The sequence below is a fragment of the Mercenaria mercenaria genome, chromosome 1, assembly GCF_021730395.1.
Source record: "Mercenaria mercenaria strain notata chromosome 1, MADL_Memer_1, whole genome shotgun sequence".
NCBI classification, from domain to species: domain Eukaryota; kingdom Metazoa; phylum Mollusca; class Bivalvia; order Venerida; family Veneridae; genus Mercenaria; species Mercenaria mercenaria.
Genome location: NC_069361.1, coordinates 40,150,363 through 40,176,131, shown reverse-complemented (window position 1 = coordinate 40,176,131; position 25,769 = coordinate 40,150,363). Strand labels below are relative to the sequence as shown.

The 25,769-nt window shown below is 34.7% G+C and overlaps 1 protein-coding gene across 16 annotated transcripts in view; it reads right to left on the bottom strand.

The window, feature by feature from the left end:
- Positions 1–25,769, bottom strand: part of LOC123541046 (uncharacterized) — a 330,808-nt gene that overhangs the window by 8,405 nt on the left and 296,634 nt on the right. For 13 of the 16 annotated variants that reach the window (XM_053544988.1, XM_053545004.1, XM_045326409.2 and 10 more), the window contains one exon: positions 3,684–4,090. In XM_053544988.1, the coding sequence (XP_053400963.1) occupies positions 3,684–4,075 (392 nt within the window). In that variant the 5' untranslated portion in view covers positions 4,076–4,090. Of the gene's footprint in view, positions 1–3,683; positions 4,091–11,061; positions 11,217–15,849; positions 16,054–24,143; positions 24,292–25,769 lie in introns of those variants that run through there. The other 3 variants (XM_045326449.2, XM_045326427.2, XM_045326459.2) reach the window with 3 other exon arrangements.

Below are 25,769 nucleotides of genomic sequence, written 5' to 3'. Positions count from 1 at the left end.
GACGTTGAGAACGACTGATTTCAGACACTATCTTTCATCAGTCGTTACGGAGAACATACACCTCGCCCTAACTCATGACCCTTATATACTGAGCAAAGCGGGTGGCCAGAATCAGGCGAGTATGTGACTGAATTTGGAAAACACTGTAGTATCAAAAATATACAAATAACTTTAAATCCGAACATAAAACAAATATTCTTTAAAAACGGACATATGCACGCTGGTATGAAAATATCATCCAGAAACTAAAGATGGATAAATAAAATATAAAAAGCAAACTTTTGAATAATGTATGTACAAAATGAGTCCTTTTGGGTTAAATACAAAATTAACAGCAAGTTCTCTCTTCTCGATAATTCCTACGAATGTCTTATTATGCAAAACGGCTCACTGTCATCAAATTATTTAAAATTACTTGATTAAAAAGAGTAGAATTCGCGAGCGATTTCCCATGGTATACGCTTATATAAACATTTATAATCAAATCTTTACAACAGGAAAATTCTGTAATTGACTTTTTAAGATATTAACGAATTTCTGGAGAGTTTAGTAGTTGATTATCACTGTATTTCGTGACATTATCGTTTCTGGTAAAACTAATTAAGTTTCGTGGCAGTAGGCGAACAAAATTAAAACAAAAGAACTCATAAATGAGATATAAACTCAGAATGATTTCCTCACATTTGACATATATTACACGCACTTGTTTCTAAAATCATCTAACTGAATATATATAAACTCGACACTTCTTCTAAATCTTAAATTTGAAGACAATGTTGTTGTTTTTTTTAATAAAAGACACACTGTCAGTAAATTTCAAATTCTGACACTGGGAAATAAGCAATTTTTGCACATAACCTGAAAATACATACAACAGACATTATGTATACCTCTGGATGGACAAAATCTGAAAGCGCCATTTTTTCAGAATCCTAATAGCACGATGTATATTTACCGTACAGTTAGATACTAAGAAAACATACTAAGAAATCTGTTGAGATCAAGTACTTTTCTGTTTCATAGGTCTTCATACTGGCAAAGAGATTTTCTTTTATAGGCCTTTATATTGACAATGAAAGTTATCAAAGAAAACGTTAGGGCATGTAAGTTCATTTCCTTATATAGTATTTCTACTTTCTACGCTGACTGTTGCAAGGTGAAGGTGACAGTTCAAGAAAATTCCACCACCTTGCCGATGCCAATCTACTCTTTTACATTGAAGAGAAACATTACCAATATCTAGATACAATGATCGTCATCAGTCATTTCAACAGAAATATATGAAATGATCTATCAAAGACGGACCCGTCGATACTAAGCAAGCGGAAATCAATTTGCCTGTAACATCAACATCGTTGTTACTTTAAAAATCTTATATGACTGATTGCACAGTTCTTGTCAGTCCAGTATTTGGAACACTACTGATACAAGGCCACCCAAGAAACATTTGACTAAAATTATTCCAAAATGTAGCTGAGAGTTTCCTTTGTTTCTATTTTTGGCTCTGGCTACCCGCAGAATTGTGGGAAATTATTCATACATTGTATTAGCGGTCTCAGAAATGATCATGTTCAAAATGTCTTTTAAACAGTTACCTTCTTTACTTACACACTTATATTAAACACATTTACTTAACGATTGTCTGGTAGCATTATATTTAACAGAGTCTTCTATTTTTAGCTATGGCGCCCCTTAGTGCAACCAAGTGCGTCCGTTCAGTTCGGCGGACCTATATTAAGGTCCATATTAAATGCTTATTACCAAATGTCCAAAGCGGTTATGACAGCAAGTTATATAACTTTTCAGATCTTGCGGTCCCAGAGTGCAGTCAAATAGAACAATTTCAACAACTGACCATGTCAGGATAGTACAGACCAAGTTCGGTGCTAGTACGACTTCTAGTTTTAGAGAAGATGTTTAAATGAAACTATTTACGACGGACACAGGGCGATCACATTAACTGGAAAATAACTGTAGTCGGTCATAAAACTAGAGACAAATAATTAATTCGTTTGTCTTCAGCTTTTCGTCGCGGAAAATAGGCACTTCTTGTCCCTAGGTGTAATTACTTTTATTTTCTGGACCAGACTTTCATGTATATATTTCTTACATGATTTCCCCTGTGGGAAGGGGTAAATTTCTTTTAAGATTACAGGATAATTCTAAATCTTATAATAGAAAAGGACTGTACAGAATTAATGGTTTATCTGTCTTAGAAGTAGACAGTGGGATTTAAAATCAATTTCTGTGTCTCTGGCAGAAGAAGTAGAAACATTTTTCTACCTCGAGTTTTTCCCCATTTTCTTTAGTTTCAACAGGTCCATCGATTGTTAAGCGTATATTTACACTTTTTGTACTGTGGTGATTTATAGAAATAGGTCTTAGAATATAGGCCTCTTTGATAACACTTTCTGAAAATCGTATTTTTGACAGAAGACACCAGCACATATTACCGGTATTATAGATTGTTTTTAACTTACATGCTTGCCGGTTTAAGTAGGTAATTTTTTAATTCAGAAATATTTCAAAACTTTTTTATTTATAGTGGGTTTTTATTTCAGCAGTATTTGTGTTTTAAGCCTAGACTCAATGTTGAATTTAAACCTTTCCACTTGCCAGTGTCAATATTCATCGCAGAACCAACAAAGACCTAACAAGCCATTTCATTTAGGGCAGCCGGAAGCTAACTAGCGATTACAACTGAAACTCGATCCATATATTACCTAGCTTTTTTTTATAAAGACCGTAGCCCTTAACATTGATTTTTGGTCTAATTAGAAAAAAAACTGGTAAGATTAAGCCACATTTCAGGTTGATTGGCTGCGTGTTGGTCAAATAGCAAAAATAATATTTTTTGTATGTTTGTTTAGACATAAGACGTATGAGATATCAATTGTTTATCAGTTCGCATCATTCTGCTATACAGGCCCTTTCATAGCACTGAAAATTTAAACTCTGAACATTTTAATTTTTCACATAATTCGTCGGTCCTTGGCGGATTGGTCGATACTATTTTAATTTAGAAATGTACCAAAAAACAGACTTGATTTAAAGCGGATTTGTATCTTTTATAGAATTTGTTCGTGTAGGTTCCAAGTTTAATTTAAACTATGAATGCATTCCTTGTCGGTTGCCAATTTTAGCATTCAGCCCGAAATCAACTAGTTACGATCCAAAGTTATTTTTGGAGCATCACCACGGCTAAAGAGATCCGAAGTTCAGGATCATACAGTTACTAGTACCACTGTAAATGCGTTTTGTATGTTTACGTTAGAAATGTGTATCAAATTTAAACTAAGCAATTGACATGACATGGTGTCTCTTTTAATAAACTGTACTCATAGTTTTAGATACAGAACATGTGCTTATTCCGATGTCGTCGGATTTACATCGGTTAAACTTACTGTACGTACCCTATTGTAGACCACCTTGTAGGCTTCTAACAAAGTACATATATCACACTTTCCAGATCTATACTCTTGCCGTATTATTCCAGACATAAGATCATAAATTAGTCTGAGTGAGACGATTACTTAATTTAGAGCACTGCCCTCTATCATCATTCCATAAACTTTTCACCATATATGGCCGAAACAGACAAAAAAATAGAGAACATGTCAACGCTCTGGCACCTTTTCCCTATTTATTGTCGAAGCAGACGACTTAAATAGATTGATACTTACACATAACGACAGCAGACGATCACTAGCAAGAAGACAAACATGAGACAGATGCAGGCGAGAATAATGGCTATCACACATTGAGTCCCACATAATCCGAACACTGTAAATAATTCATCACAGTCACTTAAAGAATCCGCGGATAATTCCACAGATGTCAGATCCACTTTACACCGGGACGCTACGCGACGCAAAGCTTTGCATCCGTCACGTGCTCCTAACCGTCCCGTCCAATCTAATTCTATCAATAACCTTGCTTTGTTTGGAGTACCAGGCGGTGGGCATGGGAACCGGTCCCACAAAACCCATGGGTCCCGGATGTACTCTGGTGCATTACGCCACCTGTCGCATTTTTGACATCGTGGACACGTGTCGTTGTCTGTCACATCCCTCATTCTTTAGTTAGTTTCCTGAAAATATAGTAAAAAAAACGTAATCACAATGCCCTTGCTAAATAAAGCAAATCTTCGAAATGAAATGAAACTGACATTCACTGGATGAAACTGACTTCCACTTGAAAGGAAAAACAAAACGAGTTCTACGGCATCGGTATAAAGAAATTTGCAGTAAAAATGACGTTATGATCAACCTCTAATATTCAACATCGCAATTAACGAGGTAGAAAATTCAAACGACCACGTGCATAATCTACTCACAAACTGATCAGTGATTAGAGAAAAAAAACTTCCTCATTCATCATTAAAAGCTTCAGCTTAATCAAAAATTCATTTATTTTAAATTACGATATATGTCCTGATAAAATCCAATTTTACTAATTGCATGGAAACCACCTCTGGCGGCTGACGTTTGCAGAGCTCCCATTGTTTCAACTACATTCGATTTTTTGTTACTATTTCCGGAAAAAAACTTATCTTCTAAATCACACAGCTTTATGAACAAGATATTAAAATTGCTCACACCCGGCGCTGCAAATCTTTATTGACTGTGGTTAATGTAAACACAGCGGAAGCAGGATGTTTTATCGAAGACTCCGGGGTCATTATCAGCGTTTATTGAATAAAAACAAAGTCAATCAAGAACAACCTGTGGTTCATTTCACTGATAAAATGAACTAATTAATTCCCCGGTTGCTATGGTGTAATTCCATACTAAAATCCTGGTAACAGATGCGGAATGATAAACATAATACATATGGAACGCAAAATGCATTGATCGTTGATTCCTCGAGTAAATAAATTCCAGTAACATCATAAAAAATAAATTTTGGGGAATGTTGCTACTAAATTACACTCTCGATAATTGAAGATAAAAAAACAGAAGGCTTTCAACCGTTGTAATGAAAATTGAATTATTAATAAAACATGACAACTAGCGCCGCTATAGAATATAGCTCTAGTATTTTCCAGACTCTTCAAAGACCACACAAAGTTCGACCTTTGTACTGAAACGTTGGTCTTGGTCATAAAAAGTAAAACTACTTATGTTAGAACTCGATGAATTGTATTATTAATTAATAATTTCAGTGCAGTTTTTTTTTTTGTTGTTGTTGTTTTTTTTTTTTTTTCAAAATGAAACGATTTGGCTGATCAAAGAGAAACATTGGTGTTGTATCACGTTATAACAAGTGCCGCCTTGATCAAAGCAGATCTGGCATGTAGATGCTTAGACTGGCTCCCGTCCCTATGTTTGTTCATACTTACATATATCAGTTTTCTTCATTAAGAGGGAAGTAACTACAGAAGGTTGTTTCTACATTGACATATTTTATTGCCCCTGGCTCCAAACATAGGTATGGTTCAGCTTTCAGATAAAATTGTGCTATTTTAGAGGCTTAAAATTTTCTAATAAAATGTTTCCTGTATTTATATAAAAGATAACCATGCAGCCAGGGGGTCAGGACAGTAGATGCTTAGATGCATGCCGTTTCGATTTTTAATATTTTGCGACTTTAAGTTTTTGTTTATTCAGTGTAAAACTATGTGTTGATAAGTTTGCGAAATATATGATATATATTTACACATTTAAATATTAATCTAAACTTGTGTTGAATAAAAAAAGGCTCTCGATTTTTTTCAAGCTGTCCATCAATAACAAACATCTCTTCATTTTACTTCCAGAAAATTGCGTTATACAAGCATGTAACCTCCTCCAGGAAATTGTCCTCAAACAAAACATCCTATTCACATACCGTGTGAAATTTTTCAGTACACTCTATAATAGGAAATTATCTTACAAACTATTACAGCAAGAGAACGAAAACAGATATCATTATAATCATTTGATTTAAATTTAGTATATTGCCCTAATTCAAGATTCGCAAAGCGTCTGAAACCCTTTAGATACATAATATTTCTATCATCCTCGGATATATCGAAAATACATAACCAGGTCTAAACAAGACCTCGGTATTCCAAAATACTTGAAACAGAACAAAAAAAAAAAAAAGATTTTGGTCCCTTCGGAGAAAACAAGTTTTTATCAACCAAGTTTTTATCAACCAAAATAGATCTATATACGCGCCTCTATATAATTATTTCGGCCACTGTCCGAATGTCTAATGGCACTGGTAATTATCCCCTTCTAGAACGCTACTTCCACAGGTCAGCTTCCTTAGTACAAAAGTACAAAACTCATCAAATCCATACAGCTACACTCGTTCCACTTGTCAAAAATTTACAATATTAACAGATATTGACAAAGATATAAAATCTTCCAGGAACAAATCGACGTCAAAACGAAACACTATTAATTAACATACGCATAAAACACTATTCTTTTTCCTACTCACACAAAAACAATATTTTTCAACTAGTCAATATCTAAAATTCCTTATGATAAATAATTCACCGCCTGTTCATTACTTACATTGTAGAGAGAATCAGTCCCTATATTGACAGTTGTTGCATGCTGGGATACCTCAAGTCTGCTAGTTACACGGTAACGGATCGATAACTCTTACATCACGTAATATACTTGAGGGAATCAGTATTGAGAGGAGAAAATTACTTGACAGGTATAGGATAAATTTGTCACTCTAACTGTTGGATGTGAAATATTTATCACGAATACTTTAAATTGTTCATTGTTTTAATCCCTCATGCATGCACGGAACGACACCTTTGAACCTCCCATGTAGGAAAATATTTTCTTTCCAAATATACACAGCTCTCAGAAATAAATCTCTTCAGTGCAATATCCTCTGTACAATCAACATATTTCAAAATATATCAGGGAGGTGGGAGTGGGTGGTCGCTCTAGAGAGATTCACAGCTGATTTGCTTCCAACTTAGAATAACCTCTCCCCTGAGATAACTAAGTGTATCAGTAGAACTTCAAAAATATCCCTGACAAACAGAACGAGATGCAATACCCCTGGATTTCTACAAAACATGGCAAGTCTTTTTCAAGCTGTGATATCATTTCCAACACAAATATTGAGTGCCTCCATTATTAGTATTTCAAGACGAGTTCTAACGTAACATAGTAACGAAAGTATTTCTTATAAACAATCGATTTTTTTTTCTAGACAAAGTTTGTCTGGTAGACAAACTAATCCATCTATTCAGACAAATTATTGCAGCAAAAGTGCACGTGCGCTGCTTTAAGATATATTCAATTGCATTTTTGAACATAGCAATTTCACAACGAGTCACTAATTAAATAACGTTTTGTCTAAATCTAATACAAAATAACACCTGCTATCATAAACCAACAAAAAGCCCAAATTAATGCTTTCGCTGGAATCTGAATCCTGGGGGAAGACAAAATTGTGATAACTGAACCATCATATGCATGCAAAAATAATCTGAATATCTCGGAGACGATTATACTAAATAAAAACTTGTAAATCTTAAGTGAGAAATAAACTCTAAATGTTATTTTCATCGTCAGCAATTACCACCACTCAGCACCGGCTGAGAGCGGTATGGCAAACGTGTAGGTATTCAACAATCCAAGTATCGCGGCCAAGAATACTTCTTGTACCGCCAATTAAACCTAATCAGTGGATAATGATTATGGTTTTATCCCAGCACTAGATCGGTAATTTCTTTGACAGAAATATGACAGGCAAAATCGAAGCAATATAGAAAATGGTGTTATCTTTATGAAATGTAATAAACTTCAACAACAGCTGGAGATACGGCACGAGTGTACTGATTTTGTTCAAGAACTTTTTAATTGCAATAATCAATGTAATCAACTAATTAATCAATTATGCAAACTGAATACGTCTCAAAATCGGAATTTGCCGTTTTAGGCAAAGTCCGCTTTTCGGTTCCTGTATGTGTGCGAAAAAAAGTATTTTGTCAGACTTGTTTTGAATTTTCATACAGAATCCGTTTTGTAACAAGGTCAGAGATAAGATTTTCCCTGTAGACTGCAATTGTCTTTATGAAGACTTACATGAAAACAGAAGTGTCCACGTCAAATTGTTCACGTCATTTTCAGCTGTAAACATTGAATTTTCAAGCGGAGGTATAACCGACGTTTCCTTGGTCACTGATCTGATAGGGATTCAAAATCAATTACGTTGAAAGTATGATGAAAGTATTCCTCAGAAATAAAGACATCATATCTTTTTAGAACACACACGAATACAAAGATTAGAACTGATATGTAAAAGCAACTGCTGCAGCAGCTATTGTATGTTAAACATAAGAATATGTAAAGTCCGCTTTTAAACCGTATTTATCAAATAATCAAGGCCTTCGAGTGGTGTGTCGTTTAATTTGTCATGGTCCATAATTTAAATGTGCTGGACTGGAACTAGAAGGGTCTTTAGCCCGAGTGGATTAATATCGGAGCATCTGAACGATAAACCGGGGTAAATTATAAGACAAAACCATAAGGACTAGATTGTTTTCATTCTTACATTCTCATTGAAATATTTTATTCATTTATCCGAGTGATAATGAACAGGACGCCATGCGGCGATTCGATGCCATAACTGACGTCATAATGCTCTCTTACCAGTCCGCGTGTCTACCGTTGTTTATCGCAGAATATACAGAGATTGGTCTTCTTTCTTTAAATGGCAATCAAAATTGAGTCTTGTTAGAATCTTATTTTTCACATTTTGATTCGTTCTTAAAACTAGCTTTTTCAGTGTCGGATATTGTATCCCTGTAAAATCTGATTGTTAACGTTTGGGTCAGAAATGGAAGTACAGAAACTTGGTACTTTTGTTTATAGTAACGGTTTAATACCGTAACCAATCTAATATATAAGGCGTGACTGTAACTTATAAAATGTACTATACTGAGATGACTACAAAAATTGTAAGAAATAATAACTCTTACAGGAATAGAACAACTCTTACACTACCAACGTAAGACATAAAATACTTCCCATATCAAAAATAAAGTTTTATTAAACAAGTAATAAAGATACCCAATGGCCATCTTTCACTAAAATATATTTACTTAAAATGTATCAAATTCTCATCAAATGTATCTAACTTCACTAGATACTAGTATAATAAGAGCCGTGCCATGGGAAAACCAACATAGTGGGTGTGCGACCAGCATGGATCCAGACCAGCCTGCGCATCCGCGCAGTCTGGTCAGGATCCATGCTGTTCGCTAACAGTTTCTCCAATTCCAATAGGCTTTAAAAGCGAACAGCATGGAGCCTGACCAGACTGCGCGGATGCGCAGGCTGGTCTGGATCCATGCTGGTTGCAAACCCACTATGTTGGTTTTCCCATGGCACGGCTCAATATTATTATAAAATAAGTTTGCATGTATACATACAGAGCTACATTCATAATTAAATTTCATGTAGTACATTGTAACAGTCGAGTGTTAAAACAGCAAGTTTTTAGTGATAATACACATTTATATTGCGTTTATCTGTACATGTATAAAGTGTGTACTATTTTAAACCTAATGCATAACACTGTTAATACACATAAACTTGTTAATTTCATGTTTACATAAACTATATGAAGTAACTTTTCATGTTTTTAAAATGAAATTTGGATCTAGTACACCTTTAAATAACACGCCCTTGTTTTCATTAAACAAAACTGAAACTAGAAATGTGTCCATGGGACACAGATGCCCCCACTACATGACATTAAAATGACAATTTTTTCCCAGGTCAGGGGCCAAAAATGACAATTTTTTCCAGGTCAGGGGCCAGAACTCCTACAATACTGAATGAATCCGGATGCGAAACCCAAGGTGCACAACTGCACATGCTGACCAACATTCCTGTAAACTTTGGTGACTCTAGGTCAAATACTTTTGGAGCTACGCACGACACAACATTAAAATGACCCATTTTTAACTAAGTCAGTGGCTATAACTCCTACATGACTGAATGAATCCGGACGCGAAACCCCAGGTGAACAACTGCACATGCTGACCAACATTCCTGTAAACTTTGGTGACTCTAGGTCAAATACTTTTGGAGCTATGCGCGACACAACATTAAAATGACCAATTGTTTACTAAGTCAGGGGCCATAACTTCTACATGACTGGATGAATCCAGACACGAAACCCCAGGTGCACAACTGCACATGCTGACCAACATTCCTGTAAACTTTGGTGACTCTAGGTCAAATGCTTTTGGAGCTATGCGCGACAAAACATTAAAATGACCAATTTTTTACTAAGTCAGGGGCCATAACTCCTTCATGACTGGATGAATCCGGACGCAAAACCCCACGTGCACAACTACACATGCTGACCAATATGTCTGTAAAGTTTTGTGACTCTAGGTCATATACTTTTGGAACTAGGCGCGAAACAACATTAAAATGACCAATTTTACAAAGTAAGGGGCCATAACTTCTACATGACTGAATGAATCCGGACGCGAAACCCCAGGTGCACAACTAAAATCGTGACAAACATTCTGTAGAGTTTTGTGACTCTACGTCAAATACTTTCAGAGCTACGCGCGACACAACATTTTAGGAAGGACGGACGGACGGAAGGACGGACGGACAAGAGCAAATCTATATGCCCCCCCCCCCCCCCAAAAGTGGTGGGGGCATAAAAATATACGTGTTTTAATAAATAAGATTTTAAAAGATAATCTGCACGCGTCTTATCTTAATTATATTTCGGAAAATGATTGCATTTTGGTTTGCATGAAAAGGTGTATTTACAAATAAACGCAGTATTTCGAGATAAGTGCATGCAGCAAAACAACAAATCAGCATCTGAAGCGCTAGTAATCCTCTGTAATACGGTTGCTATAATACATCCCCTAATATTTGTTTAGTTGTCATCCTTATTTGCACAATCTGTTGAGCATTTGCTATTTGAGCTTCGAAATGAAATTTATCAATGGCATTTAATAACTAGTTCGTCAACATAACTTCATATTATTTTTAGAGAAAAAATAACTGATTCAATTTATCCACACAGAAATAAAATGGTAAGCACAAAAGCACAATAAAAAGAAACCTGTTGTTATAACAGCATTATCTTTAATCCGGTCATAAATACATTCCTGGATTTCGTTATATTATCCTTTTTTCACAGAAAGCAGATCTTAATCCTACATATCTGATTCCATCCAAGCATATAAACAACAACATTATAGTCTATAGCTGATTCTGTGCGTTGTTGTGAGATACGTCCTCCTGAAACAAAATCCAATACCGTAGTGAGCATGTTCGCTTCCATATGTGCTCCAGAACAATGGAATGATACTGCACTATCTACTTATTAAAATGCTGTACTTATTAAACCAGCTTACTGGTTTACAGCTTACCAGTTTAGGGTGTGAATAGACTTTAAAATTAGAAAGTCTTTTGTTGTGAATAGATACGTAGGTAGATTTATTGTAGCATCAAGTACATAACATGGCACAAATTAACAATAAAACTATTGATTAAATAAATATGTACACGAGAAGTAACCCATGCCAGTCAAATCATCCACATGGATGAAAACTCGGCTATTAAAATATATACTACGCTAGCTGTTTTGGGATGCAGAATAACAAGACAAGTACATTTGTATCAAAGTAAAACGAGCAACTTCCAAAGTGTTCATGGAAACAAGAGGACCATGATGGTCCTGAATCGCTCACCTGTCCCAACATGACCCAGTTTTGAACTGAGTATGACGTCGTTTTTTTCTATTATTTGACATAGTGACTAGTTTTTGAGCTCATGTGACCAGTTTGAACTGACTAGATATCATAAAGATGAACATTCAGCCAACTTCATACAGATCCATGAAAAATATGGCCTCAGAGAGGTCACAGGCTTTTTCATTATTTGACTACTGACCTAGTTATTGACGGCATTGACCAGTTTCAAACTTGACCTAGATTTTATCAGGTGAACATTCTGACCAATTTTCATGAAGATCCATTCAAAGTATGGCCTCTAGACAGGTCACAAGGTTTTTCTATTTTTAGACTAATGACCTAGTTTTTAACCACAGCTGACCCAGTTTCAAACTTGACCTAGATATCATCAAGATGAACATTCAGACCAAATTTCATACAGATCCCATGAAAAATATGGCCTCTAGAGAGGTCACAAGGTTTTTCTATTATTTTACCTACTGACCTAGTTTTTGAAGGCACATGACCCAGTTTCAAACTTGACCTAGATATCATCAAGGTGAACACGCAGACCAATTTTCATGAAGATCTTATGAAAAATATGGCCCCTAGAGAGGTCACAAGGTTTTTCTATTTTTAGACCTACTGACCTAGTTTTTAATCACAGTTGACCCAGTTTCGAACTTGACCTAGATATCATCAAGGTGAACATTCAGACCAACCTTCATACAGATCCCATGAAAAATATGGCCTCTAGAGAGGTCACAAGGTTTTTTTATTATTTGACCTACTGACCCTTGTTATTAAAGGCACGTAACCCAGTTTCAAACCTGACCTAGATTTCATCAAGGTGAACATTCTGACCAATTTTCATAAAGATCCATTCAAAAGTATGACCTCTAGAGAGGTCACAAGGTTTTTCTATTTTTAGACCTAATGACCTAGTTTTTGACCGCAGCTGACCCAGTTTCGAACCTGACCTAGATATCATCAAGATAAACATTCAGATCAACTTTCATACAGATCCCATGAGAAATATGGCCTCTAGAGAGGTCAGAAGGTGTTTCTATTATTTGACCTACTGACCTAGTTTTTGACGGCACGTGACCCACTTTCGAACTTCATCTAGATATCATCAAGATAAACATTCTGACCAACTTTCATGAAGATCTTGTGAAAAATATGGTCTCTAGAGAGGTCACAGGGTTTTTCTATTTTTAGACCTACTGACCTAGTTTTTGACCGCACGTGACCCAGTTCCGAACTTGACCTAGATATCATCAAGATGAACATTCAGATCAACTTTCATAAAGATCCCATGAAAAATGTGACCTCTAGAGAGGTCACAAGCAAAAGTTTACGCACGGACGGACGGACGCACGGACGGACGACGGACGCTGCGCGATCACAAAAGCTCACACTGTCACTTTGTGACATGTGAGCTAAAAAAATGCTGTGTTGGAAATGAAACAAAAATACATCATGCACGCCGTTGAAACTTTAAGCATGTTGTATACCCTTTATTCTGTGTATTCACTTCCTGGTTTAATGTATCAATTATAAACGTTAGACAGCTATCAAAGGAACAATTTCAAAATGTGACAGAAGATTTTACGAACGTGTTAGAAAGATAATAGATTCATTCCGAAATGTGTCAATATAAGAGTGCAGTAAATACTTGAATACTATATGTGCTGCAAATTGAAATCCAGTGGGAGAATTTGAACACTTGAAAGGTGACATATACAATTATGTTTTCATCTGATGCTTCCATATATCAAACGCTTGTCGGTTTATGGGGACGTTTTACTGAGGCTATAAAGAGCAAAATTCATATTAAAAATTGCACCTCCTACATCCTCTAACCACTGTCTTTCCAACAGATGAATTGAACATCTTTACACACTATACATCTTTTCTTGTGAAGAATTAAATTACGGGTGCAAATACATAAATGAGCCGTGCCATGACAAAACCATCATAATGGCTTTGCGACCAGCATGGATCCAGACCAGCCTGCGCATCCACGCAGTCTGGTCAGGATCCATGCTGTTCGCTTTTAAAGCCTATTGCAATTGGTGAAACTGTTAGCGAACAGCATGGATCCTGACCAGACTGCGCGGATGCGCAGGCTGGTCTGGATCCATGCTGGTCGCAAAGCCACTATGTTGATTTTCCCATGGCACGGCTCAAATGTAAAATTTCTGATAATCCATATTCAGAGCGAGTAACGTATGCATACAGATTTAACGCGATCGTCCAAAGGAGTTTGATCAACAAAATCACTCACGGGGATGGTCGTAATTTTCAGATTTCAGATCCAGACAAGAACAAAACAAAAAGCACTGAGCGCATATAATTGTTATAATGTATGTTTGCCAGAAATCAACACCAGCCGAGAGCGATATGACAAGAGTGTATTTACTGACAAGGGTAATACTCAACAATGCAAGTATCGCTGCCAAGTGCGCGTGTATTGCCAATTAAACATAATGAGTGATAATGACTATAAATATTTATCGCGGCTCTAGATCAGAGCAATATGACAGACAAATCAAAGCATCATAGAAAATGGACATTATCTTTATGAGATGTAATAAAATTCATTAATAGCACGAGATATGGCACGAGCGCATTGATTTTATTCTCGCGCCACTAATACGACAAATCAATGGAATGAATTAAAGCTAATGAGATGCCTTAGTTTATATATAATGAACTGGATATTTCTACAAACCGAATTGACATTCTTGTTTAATAAAACACTAGCTGCACGTTAAAACGTCTATTACCCAGCTTTATACTGTGAATGAATATTTACTCGTAATCCATGCGTAATCAATCATTGTTAACAGTAAAAACGCGTATAACAAATTATCAAAATCAACACTAGAAAAATATCAAGTGTTTAGTAATGAGGTAACTGTAAATAATACTTGAACAAATTATAAGTTATAAATTAAACATTTGTGTAGCCATTATATACGTCCTGCGCAAAATAAAGTACCCAATGTATTTATCCTGTTTAACCCAATAAACTCTCTCATGCACACTTGATCTAAAATGTCAACAAATTGTTAAATCAAGATAAAAAATCAAATGTCACGCTCAAATTACCTTGCTCTCTCAGTTGAAAGATAAAGCTTAAGGGCAAATAAAATGTATAAAACGCAGCTTCTTTCGCTGTGTAAAACAACAAAGTAAGACACGTAATTTCACATCTTTTTTCAGATACAGATTGTTTTATTTCCTGGAATAGTCCTTCTGACATTGTGCGAAAAACCTAAGGCGGATATTAGCCTTAACTTGCTGTTTTATATGATTTAAACATGATCTGCCTCGTCTAACAGTCCACAATATCTAATGGCTGTAAAACGCTGAAGTGAACTATTCATGAAGAAGATTACTGTCATTCTGAACTAAAAAGCTGTTTATATTTGCTTTAGTGACATAGTTATAAAATGCACTCTACTGTTCTATGCTACTCTTTATTATCTTTATAAGAAAAACCTTTAAAATGCATTAAACAACTTTTACACTACAGTATTAACATCTTTTTTTAAAAAAAATCAGTCTTAAACATCATGACTGTATTTTGGTCTTTTTCTCTTTTCTTTTTCTTGTTGTTGTTAAATAAAACTTAGTCTGCATGAGTTTTATAAACCAAAATTTATATAATCTGAATTAGATTTAATTAACAATGCTTTAAATGATAATCCGCATGCAATCTAAATAACTCATTGCACTTTGACCACGTGAAAATAAACAAAAGACTTCATTTATTTAGATCATTTGTATTCGTGAAACGCATGCATCAAAAAGTTACTGGAATCAACAAAATGATTTCTAATTTAATTTCTTGAGACGCTAATAATCCTCTGAAATACGCTTGCTGCACAATGTCCTCAATATTTGTTCAGTTATCAGCCTTATTTGCACAATCTGTTGAGCTTTCGCTATTTGGCTAAATTACTTTAAAGCTTCGAAATTGTTCAAAGAAATGTAATAACCAGTTCGTTAACCAAAGCACACAATTATTTTCGAGCGGAGAATTAAATTCAGTTCATTAACCAAAGCAACAAATTATTTAGTGGGAACAATTAAATTCATTCAATTTAATATTCATCCGTACATTAACAAGTGATAAGCACGGTGTATAAAAATTAATACTAAACCTGTTGTTTAAACAGCAGAATAATCCGTCGGACCATAAACAACATTCCAAATTTTCGTTACATTATCCTTTAATAATTCACAGAAAATATATTCCAACCGTACACATTTAATTCCATCGCAGCATATAAACAACACTTCAGCAGGTCCTATGGTATTGTGAGATACGTTCTCTTGTAAAGATTCGCTCAAGACAAAAATCCAATACTATACCGTAGTGAACAAGTTTCTCTTCTGTACATGCTCTGCAGACTGTAGAACAATGGACTGATTCTAAAACAGAATTCTAACTATCATCTTAATAATATGTTGCACCTATCAAACTTAATTTTAGTGATTTAGGGTGTGGCTAGACAATAATACTAGTACATGTAAGTCATCATTTTATGAAGTTCAGAGAGTACTTAAAGATGGAATTAATAAAAAGCCCTCTCAAATACATAAAATCAACACGTTCTATACTGATTTCACCTATATCCAGCCTACTGTTATTTCTTTATTGCTATTGTGCCGTAAAACGAAAAAAAAGCTATTTTTGTTATATTACCAATCACGTGCACGAGTTCATAGAAATGCAGGTATCTCTGAGCTATAGTGGACACATATGAGTCACATACATGCAAGAATCGCCAAAAGCGTAAAATTTAATGCCCGTGAAATACCTTATATATATATAATGTGGATTATTTAAAACAAAAAACTGGCGAAGACTGCTGGAAAAAAAACCCAAGAACAGGGAAAAAAGCATACAACAATTCGGTTAACTGTGCTCATCTTTTAAGTTAATAGGAATGCATTGTCGAATTAAGCAATGGAACTGGTAATAACTGCGAGATACGAATTATATTGTTACCACTTAAAACTGGATTAGAAAGATCATTTTAAAATTTTACTTCCAGCAGACGTCACATTTTCGACTTACGCAGTTGACATTAATTACATTTTCTTTCACGTGACTCAGATCTGAAGCCACACCAATATAAAGCGATTTTCAGATTTAAGAAACTTCCCAGACAAATTCTAGAGAAATGTCAAAAACAGTTGGCGAAAACTTGTCAGCTGTCCTTTACATTCAAGATCGTTAAAAACAAACGTGTCTGTAGAAGAACAATATATACATTAGCATATTCCTCTGAGAAACTTATAACTGTGAAGCTTCTCCCGCCGGACTCGATTGAAATGATAATTACACTGATTTCTCTCGGGCGATTACAGACACGATCCATGCATTGAAAATTCTTACTGACTAAGGCTAGGATAATATCAGTGCTACTTCTCAAAAGTGCGAGGTCTGTATTATTAGTTAATTCTGTCCGTAAAAACAGCAGTATCGGAAACAGAGCTGCCGTACATTCGATAGAACTATTGTTTCATGACACAAACAAGAACATTGTATAATGAAAGAAAAATGTCACTTAACACATTGCTGGCAGATCTAGTAACCCAATGACTAGTGTAAGCAGGCTTTCCCTACTTGACTTGTTTACAGAACGAAGGAGAAATGTTTTAGATTTACACGCTCTCAAAGTTATCGGCGTGACTCCCAAAAGAGTTTTCTGTATTTAAGAAGTATTTAAAAATAATCCAAAATATATTTTATGGAGGCTGTTAAATATTCGTTGAAACGACAGAATTTACCGCACAAAATGCTTTTATACCAGACAATTACATATATTCAATAATATCCTATACCATGGCTTCAAGATTATTCGTTATGTCTCCCAAGGGCTATAATTTCTAAGAACATTGTATAATGAAAGAAAAATGTCATTTAAAGGTCCAGTACTAAGGAAAGTGAACATTTTAATTTCTTTTAAAAAGCACAGAAACTATTTCATTTTATTGGAAAATGAAAGTTGGTATGTAAAAATTCGAAATAAATCGCAGTATATGTACAATTATTTTTCTATGAAGTATGAAGAAAGTTAGAAAGACCTGGGGGGGTCATTCTGTCGATTCATTGAAATTTCAACAGAATACACATACATTTCTTTGAGTTCCAAAGACCTTCTGTAAATTTTGACCTGCCAATCTTCATTATTTAGTGTCTTGCAGAAGTCTATGCACTGGCTATGAAAAAAAATGCCAACTCACTTTCCCTTAGTAATGGACCTTTAACATATTGCTGGCAGATCTAGTCACCCAATGACTAGTGTAAGCAGGCTTTCCCTACTTGACTTGTTTACAGAACGAAGGAGAAATGTTTTAGATTTACACGCTCTCAAAGTTATCGGCGTGACTCCCAAAAGAGTTTTCTGTATTTAAGAAGTATTTAAAAATAATCCAAAATATATTTTATGGAGGCTGTTAAATATTCGTTGAAACGACAGAATTTACCGCACAAAATGCTTTTATACCAGACAATTACATATATTCAATAATATCCTATACCATGGCTTCAAGATTATTCGTATGTCTCCCAAGGGCTATAATTTCTAAATATGGATAAATTACATTTCGTCTGAAAAATGTCTGTTGCCGTCGAGATATATTGAACATCCTATATGTTTAACTATAATCGGATATTCCTATTTTCTGTAGAGAATTTTCAGAAATATGGGTCACAATATAATCATCACAATATAAAAACATGCAACGTTTAGTAACGATACGGAATCGATCATAAGCGAATGTCAAGCATGAGGCTATTAACAATTAAAAGAACCAGGGAAACGGCATTTATTCTCACCATTGCCGAAACAACAATTCTTGGAACAAGGAAAAAATAAAGATCTACTTCTACAGATAACAATCAACTATTGATAATATGACAGTGGCGCAGGTAATCAGAGAAGTGTGAACAGTTGTTAAAAGTGAGAAAGATCCCACGAAGAGCAAGGTTAGATATAAATAAATAATATTACTATTAAATATACTAATACTGCATCGCTTAAGCATACTCTGCCCCGTGAAAACAATTGAAAATGTCATGACAACTTAACAGTAGGCTCATAAATGCTTAATCATGCCTACGTTTTTCCGAACAACTAATTGCAATATTGCGTTTTGCTATTGGCCTAGTGAACATGGAACTACGTCTGGGGAATTTGACATTCGTTGTCGGGTCCGATATCATCAGACCGGCCTGATGCATCAAATTTGCACATTTATGTTAGGTGTTAAACCATGCACTTGGCTCTGTCGACAGGATGAACACTTCTAAATACTCCTGGGGTTTGCATGATAATTCAGAAAATATTTCTGGGCAGTCCCTGTTGCTTGATTGACACGTTAATCACAGCATAGTTTCAGATCAAAACAGACATATAAACGGTTATTCTGGTATATAATGTTAGATTCAGAGTGCCCAAGATCAGTAATTATTTTGAGTTTATTATAAGTCTAAACACCTTGTTTCCAATTATAGTGTCTATCAAGGGAAATGTTATAAAGTAGATTTACTAATGAAAGGAAATCCATTACTACGATCTTAAATGAATATTTGTACTCAAGACATATAAAATGTTTTGAAATATATCTAACAGCATGGAGTATTATACTTTTGTAGCAGTAAGTTAATGAAATCTACTTTTTTCATTCGCCGTTATCATGCACGTTTTAAGGGAATCTCCAAGCGAGATGTTTACTACTGGTCATTCCATCGCGATCTCTGTTTTTCATTTGTAACACTGACAGAAAACAAACACAATCTGAGAGGGTATTTCAGAAAAAGACTTATATAGTAGCCAAGATATTATATCCCTTTACAAGTTGTACTGATATTGAGTATCAGCAGAAGAAAAACCTTCGCGAATATTTTGGAATCTACAGCAAATTAAAGGTAGTTTTGCAAAGTGAAATTAAAACTTCATCGCATATCAGAATAAACCATTTATCGAGTTCCAGAGAACAGTACTAAACACGGGATATAATAGTATCTTGCAATATCCTAATTAGATACTAATGAGACAATCAGTATATGCACTCGTTTGTTAGACGGTACTTTACTAATCGAGGCAATCCAATTATCGTAAATTTAATGGCCTTCATAAACGATGCTTAAAATGCTGTCAGGCGGGAATCTAGGTCATACAGCAAATTTCCAGCTTTTGAATATATCAGACTTTTATAAAGGCATTACGTGGAATGATCATTTAATGACAAACACTAGTAAAACATATTCTTTCGTTGATGGTGTGAAATAATGTTGTTTCAGATATTTGTTTTGAGACAGTCATAGTTATAAAAGAAGTATTAATCCTCATTTCACATGTCCATATGCATCAAAATAAAACCTAACAGGATACAAAGACCTAAGGAAGGAATACTAATTGAAAAAAAGGAACATATGGAAGAATAAATGCACTGTTTCGACATAAAACTTATATTGCCTACCGCCAGTATAAAATAAAGGGTATCAATTACTCTTTTTGGACAGTCATCAAAGAAATAATGTAAATATGTTTCTACAGACTGAAGAACGTGTTAACAAGATAATGATCTTTTTTTCAAAAAGTGTTAGAATAAGAGTGCAGTGGATCCTTAAACGTCATACGAGTTGCAAATAAAAGGCCATTGGGAGAGTTCTAAACAGTTAAAAGGTGACAGATACAATTATGTATTCGTTTGATACTACAATTCAGCTAATGGGGACATTTTATAGCGGCACTATTATTTAAAATCTTCCGCACAACTAACGACGATAAAGAGCAACTGAACAGCTTTATATCATTAAGTTTTCTTTCTTCTTGTGTATAAATACGTGAGCAAATACATAGCATGTATTTCTTTTTGTCAGTGGACTTTGAAATTTAATTGCCATTGTATCGACAAACAATGTTTTTTCAATGTAACATTAATGTAACAATGCAGACTCGATTAGGTATTATTCTTTATGGTCACAAAACTGACTTATTCTGACTTAAATTTTGAAAATGTTCCGGGCGTTGAAACGACATTCATGCAAATAAATGAATAAATTAGAAGATGTTTTAAGGAGGATTTTGATACTAGAAAATGCCACTAGAAAAGTAACTTAATTAGAGTTATAAATGAGTACGTCAGTCTTTTGTTATACGGCATCTAATAACTTTACTATTTTACGCCCCAATATTATCCTCTTTGGGAACGCATTCGATATCAAAAGCACAAAAAAAGACTTCGACATTTGTAAAAAAAAGCTCAGATTGTGCGATTTAAACATGAGTTTAACAGAGTTCAAAACATGGACATCACGTAGTCAGAAAAAATGGCATAGTGTATGTCATTGATTAGTAAATGAGCCGCACCATGAGAAAACCAACATAGTGCGTTAGCGACCAGCATGGATCCAAACCAGACTGCGCACGGTGTCTCTAATTGCAATAGGCTTTGAAAGTGAATAGCATGGGTCCTGACCAGACTATGCGGTTCATAAACGGAAGAATTTCACGTAATTATATACACGTTACGTTGTTTACTTTATAAAAAATACCACAAATCAGTACCAGATTAGAGTGGTATAAGAGTGTGTGTATTAACTAACAGGGCAATACTCAACAATGTTAGAATAGCCATCAGCCAGCCAGTTAAGTCTAATGAGCGGTAAAGAACAAATACTTTATCTATAATGCACTTCATTGGTCATTTCTTTAAAGAGAAACATGACTGGCAAAATCAAAGCGATATAGAAAATGAACGTTATCTTTATGAGATTTAGTAAAATTTATTAATAGCATGAGATATGGCACGGGTGCATCAATTGTATTCCCGCGGCACTAAGAATATACTAAATGCAATAAACCATGATACCATATTTTCAATATAGAAACCGGACATTTGAACAAAATGGACTTGTGGACTAATGCCTTCGAGTTTTCCGTTTCAATTTTCAGTATCTGTGTCTACAAGTTTAGCTGGGTAACAGTGAAGTTTTTTTGTTTAGTTGTTCGAGTCGTTCTCTGCGAAATAGACTGACAATTCAAGCGGCGGTAAAACCGGCTTTTCTAGGCTTTATGCTAGTTAACTTCTTTTAGCATTTCGCATAAATAAACGTGCGGGAAATGACATGTAACATCAAAACATCAACCACTGCTGTTGATGTATGTGTCACGGGAACAGGAAAATAATTATTATGTCTAAATACGTAAATATAAAATTAACATGACTGTGTGCATGAACAATATATCACATACATGATAAATGTATAGCTATGCACAGTATAAATATGTACTAACAAGTGACTGTTACACATGTCATACACAGTTAGTTTATGTATTTTGTAGAGTTAAAATTCATTTGATAAGATTTTCCTTCATTTAAATGTGGTATCTAAAACCAACTATTATATTTTTATTAAATAGAAATGCGCATTAAAAAAACCTTTACATTACTGCTGTTCCATTAAACGTCACATGACAAATACCTTCCTTCTGTATTGATCAGACTCGTAAATAATGTCTATATGTAGATTACCATCAACATCTTAAGTTGACGAAATCGGATTAAGAATCCTTTTAGTAGCATTAACACTGATCAATTTTAAGAAACACTTTCATGTCTCTTTTAGAACATACTGTAATATCTGTTTGTTAAAGTGAAGAGAAGCGGCGTTAAATATATAACTAACTGTTTTTACTTGTATGCTGCATGAAACACGTTTAAATTTCACATTATCTTCTAGCATAACTAAATAAAAAAAATAAAAATGATGGTTTAGATATCTTGCTATCTAAGAAAGTCAAAACTCTCAAGCTCTCTCACCAGCTAATGCATATGAGAAAAAAATGTAAATCGGATTTTATAAAGAAAAATATATACTATGAACAGTAATGCATCATTTGCAAAGCAACACTCGTAGCAAACGCCAATACAATCATGATGACGTGTTTTCTCGTAAATATAACTGTTTACTTTCATTTTTATGTTTGACAAAACAACACTTGAGTTATAACACCAGCTGTGCAAATCATTATAAAAACTTGCAACGGTATTCTAATCAATTTTAAGTAAATTGAAGAAATTCCATACGGTGCAATATACAATATAATCGCAGCTCAAAGAAGCATTGTAAGATTTCATGATACACTCAATTATGACATGGAAATTTTAGCAAAAGTGTCAATGAATGTTTATAATAAATCAGGATAAAAGTCAAAATGTCAGGTCTCAAATTACTTTATTTTCGATAAAAGACAAAAGTATGCTTTAGAGAAAAAAAAACATGAAATGATTTTCTTTGTAGCGTTTAATTACACGATATCATTATGCCACTTTTGTTGTGTTATTTTGATCGTTTCCTAATTCAATATACGGTAGATTATGTGAAAATAACTTAAAATGTCTTAGACAGTGAACAAATATCATTTTTCTTGTGCTTTTTATGCATTCTGTAATCAAAGAATTTTGTCATACTTGCTGTTTAACATGATTTAGTGAACTATTTGCTAATTGAGGTAAAATGCCAAAATGAAGGCTCTCATGTCGCATGTAATACAAATTAGCACGAACAAGATTACTGTCATTTTGAACAAAAAGAGTCAATGAACATTAAGAAATGTTTTTAATCTATCCCTTTTTTTCTGCGATGGTTTACGCATTGCCAATATCTCGTATAAAATACATCAAACATTTTTTTTCAAGGGAGAATTGTGCTTCTTGATTTTTTTTTGCACATGTGTGCAACTGGGACTGCATGACGCAAAAGAAATTTGCATACAAATGTAATATTTCAAGATTATTTGTATCCGTTTAAAACCAGTCGCTCAATGTAACTGGAATCAACAAATTCGCATCGTTGTACATTTAATGAATCGTTGGCAATCCTACGTTATCCGGCTGCTGTAATATGCCCCCCTAATAAAGCCAATGTTAGCAATATTTGTTCAGTTATCAACCTTATTTGCACAATCTGTTGAGCGTATGCTGTTTTATTAAATAACATTAAGATTCTGAATTACTCATTAAATTACCAGTTCGTTAACTAAAGCTTCAAAGAATTTTAGAGACAAGAATTGTGTTCCATTTTCAGCTCTGGTGCTGAGCTATTTTATATGATTATTTTGTGTTAGCGCTTGTTCTTGTAGCTACTTGATCACGGTTAGGATGAAAAATATCTACATCTCTACTTACACCGAATGAAAAAAGAAAAGAACGATCTTAGATCATAATTTCAAAAGAGCCTTAGGTTTAATCTCCTTCATATTCAATGATTTCGTACTTTGCAGGGACCATTGTAAACATTCGAATACCGGTTACTTCCGCTGAAATCAGGTGATTTTTCCAAAAATTTATAAATGTTTTAGTTAGCGTACTTTTCGCAACTACAAAAGAGTTATACATGATAACTTGATAAGCTCAACAATATGAAGTAACAAACCTGCTACTACAAAAACTGTGTAGTATTTAATCCGGTAATAAACAGCATTTGTTTCTATTTGTAACGTTATCTTTTCTGCATAGAAAATATATCCAAATCACGTAAACTTGCGGAACCAACATTACCATAGCAGACACAACGTATGGCAAGTACAAATATATGAAATACAAAACCTGTTTCTATATAATGCGATAATACACAATATCACTAAATTTAGCGTTATTATCCTTTATACACAGAAAATATTTTCCGATCCCACATTCACTTCCACGGTGCCATGTAAACAGGAGGAAACAACATTACTATAGCAGATCCAGAGTTATTGTGAGATACGGCCTATTGTTGTTCAAGACAAAATCCGATACAGCAGCAGTGGAAGTGTCGATGCTGGAGAATCATGAATTGAGACTAAAAGCTGTATTACTATCCGCTTATAAACATTTTCAAATTTAATATTAAACAGTACTTAACACTATGCTGATCTGGGTTAACATTTTTTTTTGTATTGGCATATACTGTAAGGCCAGTATGTTTACAAATAATTATATTCAACGAGTCCTTTAGAGTTGAGCAAATTCAAATATAAGTTAAACTCTAGTTTTCCCGTTTCATAGGGAAATCACCAATACAGTTAAGGAACTTCCATTTTCATTTCACATGCTGGTCTACCATAACATGTTAAGACTGTTTTTATCACTCGCCAAATTCGTCATTATCAATATCTAAGGTCTGTTAGAACTAGTCTAAATGCCCTAAATAAAATGTCCTGTTTTTACTTATTGTTTTCTTCACTGCAGCGAGCGGACGGAAGGACCAGGAGCTTCAAGAGGTACTTGTATTAAAGATGCTTAATTAGTCCAAGAAAAATACATAAATTACGATAGAAAGGAAATAACAGGAAAATGGAGTAAAGAGTACAAAAGAACTTCAGTAAAATAGGCTAATCTAACTTAGTTATATGTTTGTTTCAAGTCATCTAATATCTATTTGTTACTTTCGCATTTCTCTAAATTGGTACAGAACAGTCGCACGTAAACATTATGATTAGTAATTGTAGTGGTTGTAGCTACAGGGCCTCCGTGGCCGAGTGGTTAAGATCGCTGGTCTTGAATCACATGCCCCTCCCCAATGTGGGGTCGAGCCTCAATCGGGGCGTTGAGTTTTCATGTGCAAACCAGATGGCTTACGGAAGGTCGTTGGTTTTATTCGGGTACCGGTCCGTGATGAAATAATGCACGGACGGGCACCGGGGTCTGCTTAAACCAATAAGGCTGGAAAGTCGCCATATGAACTGTGTCGGTGCGACTTCAAATCCAACAAAAACAAAACAAACCAACATCAAGGAATTGTGAAGTTGTTATTCTCAACAGAAGTCACTTTCCTGATTGTCAAAGTCTTATTTTCAGTGACAAATCAAAGACTTACTTAACTTTTCTCACTTTTTTGAAATTGAAGAAATTTCTCACAGAAATTCCAGAGCTGTGTCAAAACCTGTTTGCGAAAATTTGCCAGCTGTCTTCATTATTCCAGAACGTTAACAACAAGTGTGTCTACCGGAGAAGAACATTAAACATTATCATATTCCACCGAGAATCTCGGATAACACTGTAACTGTATCTTTTACTC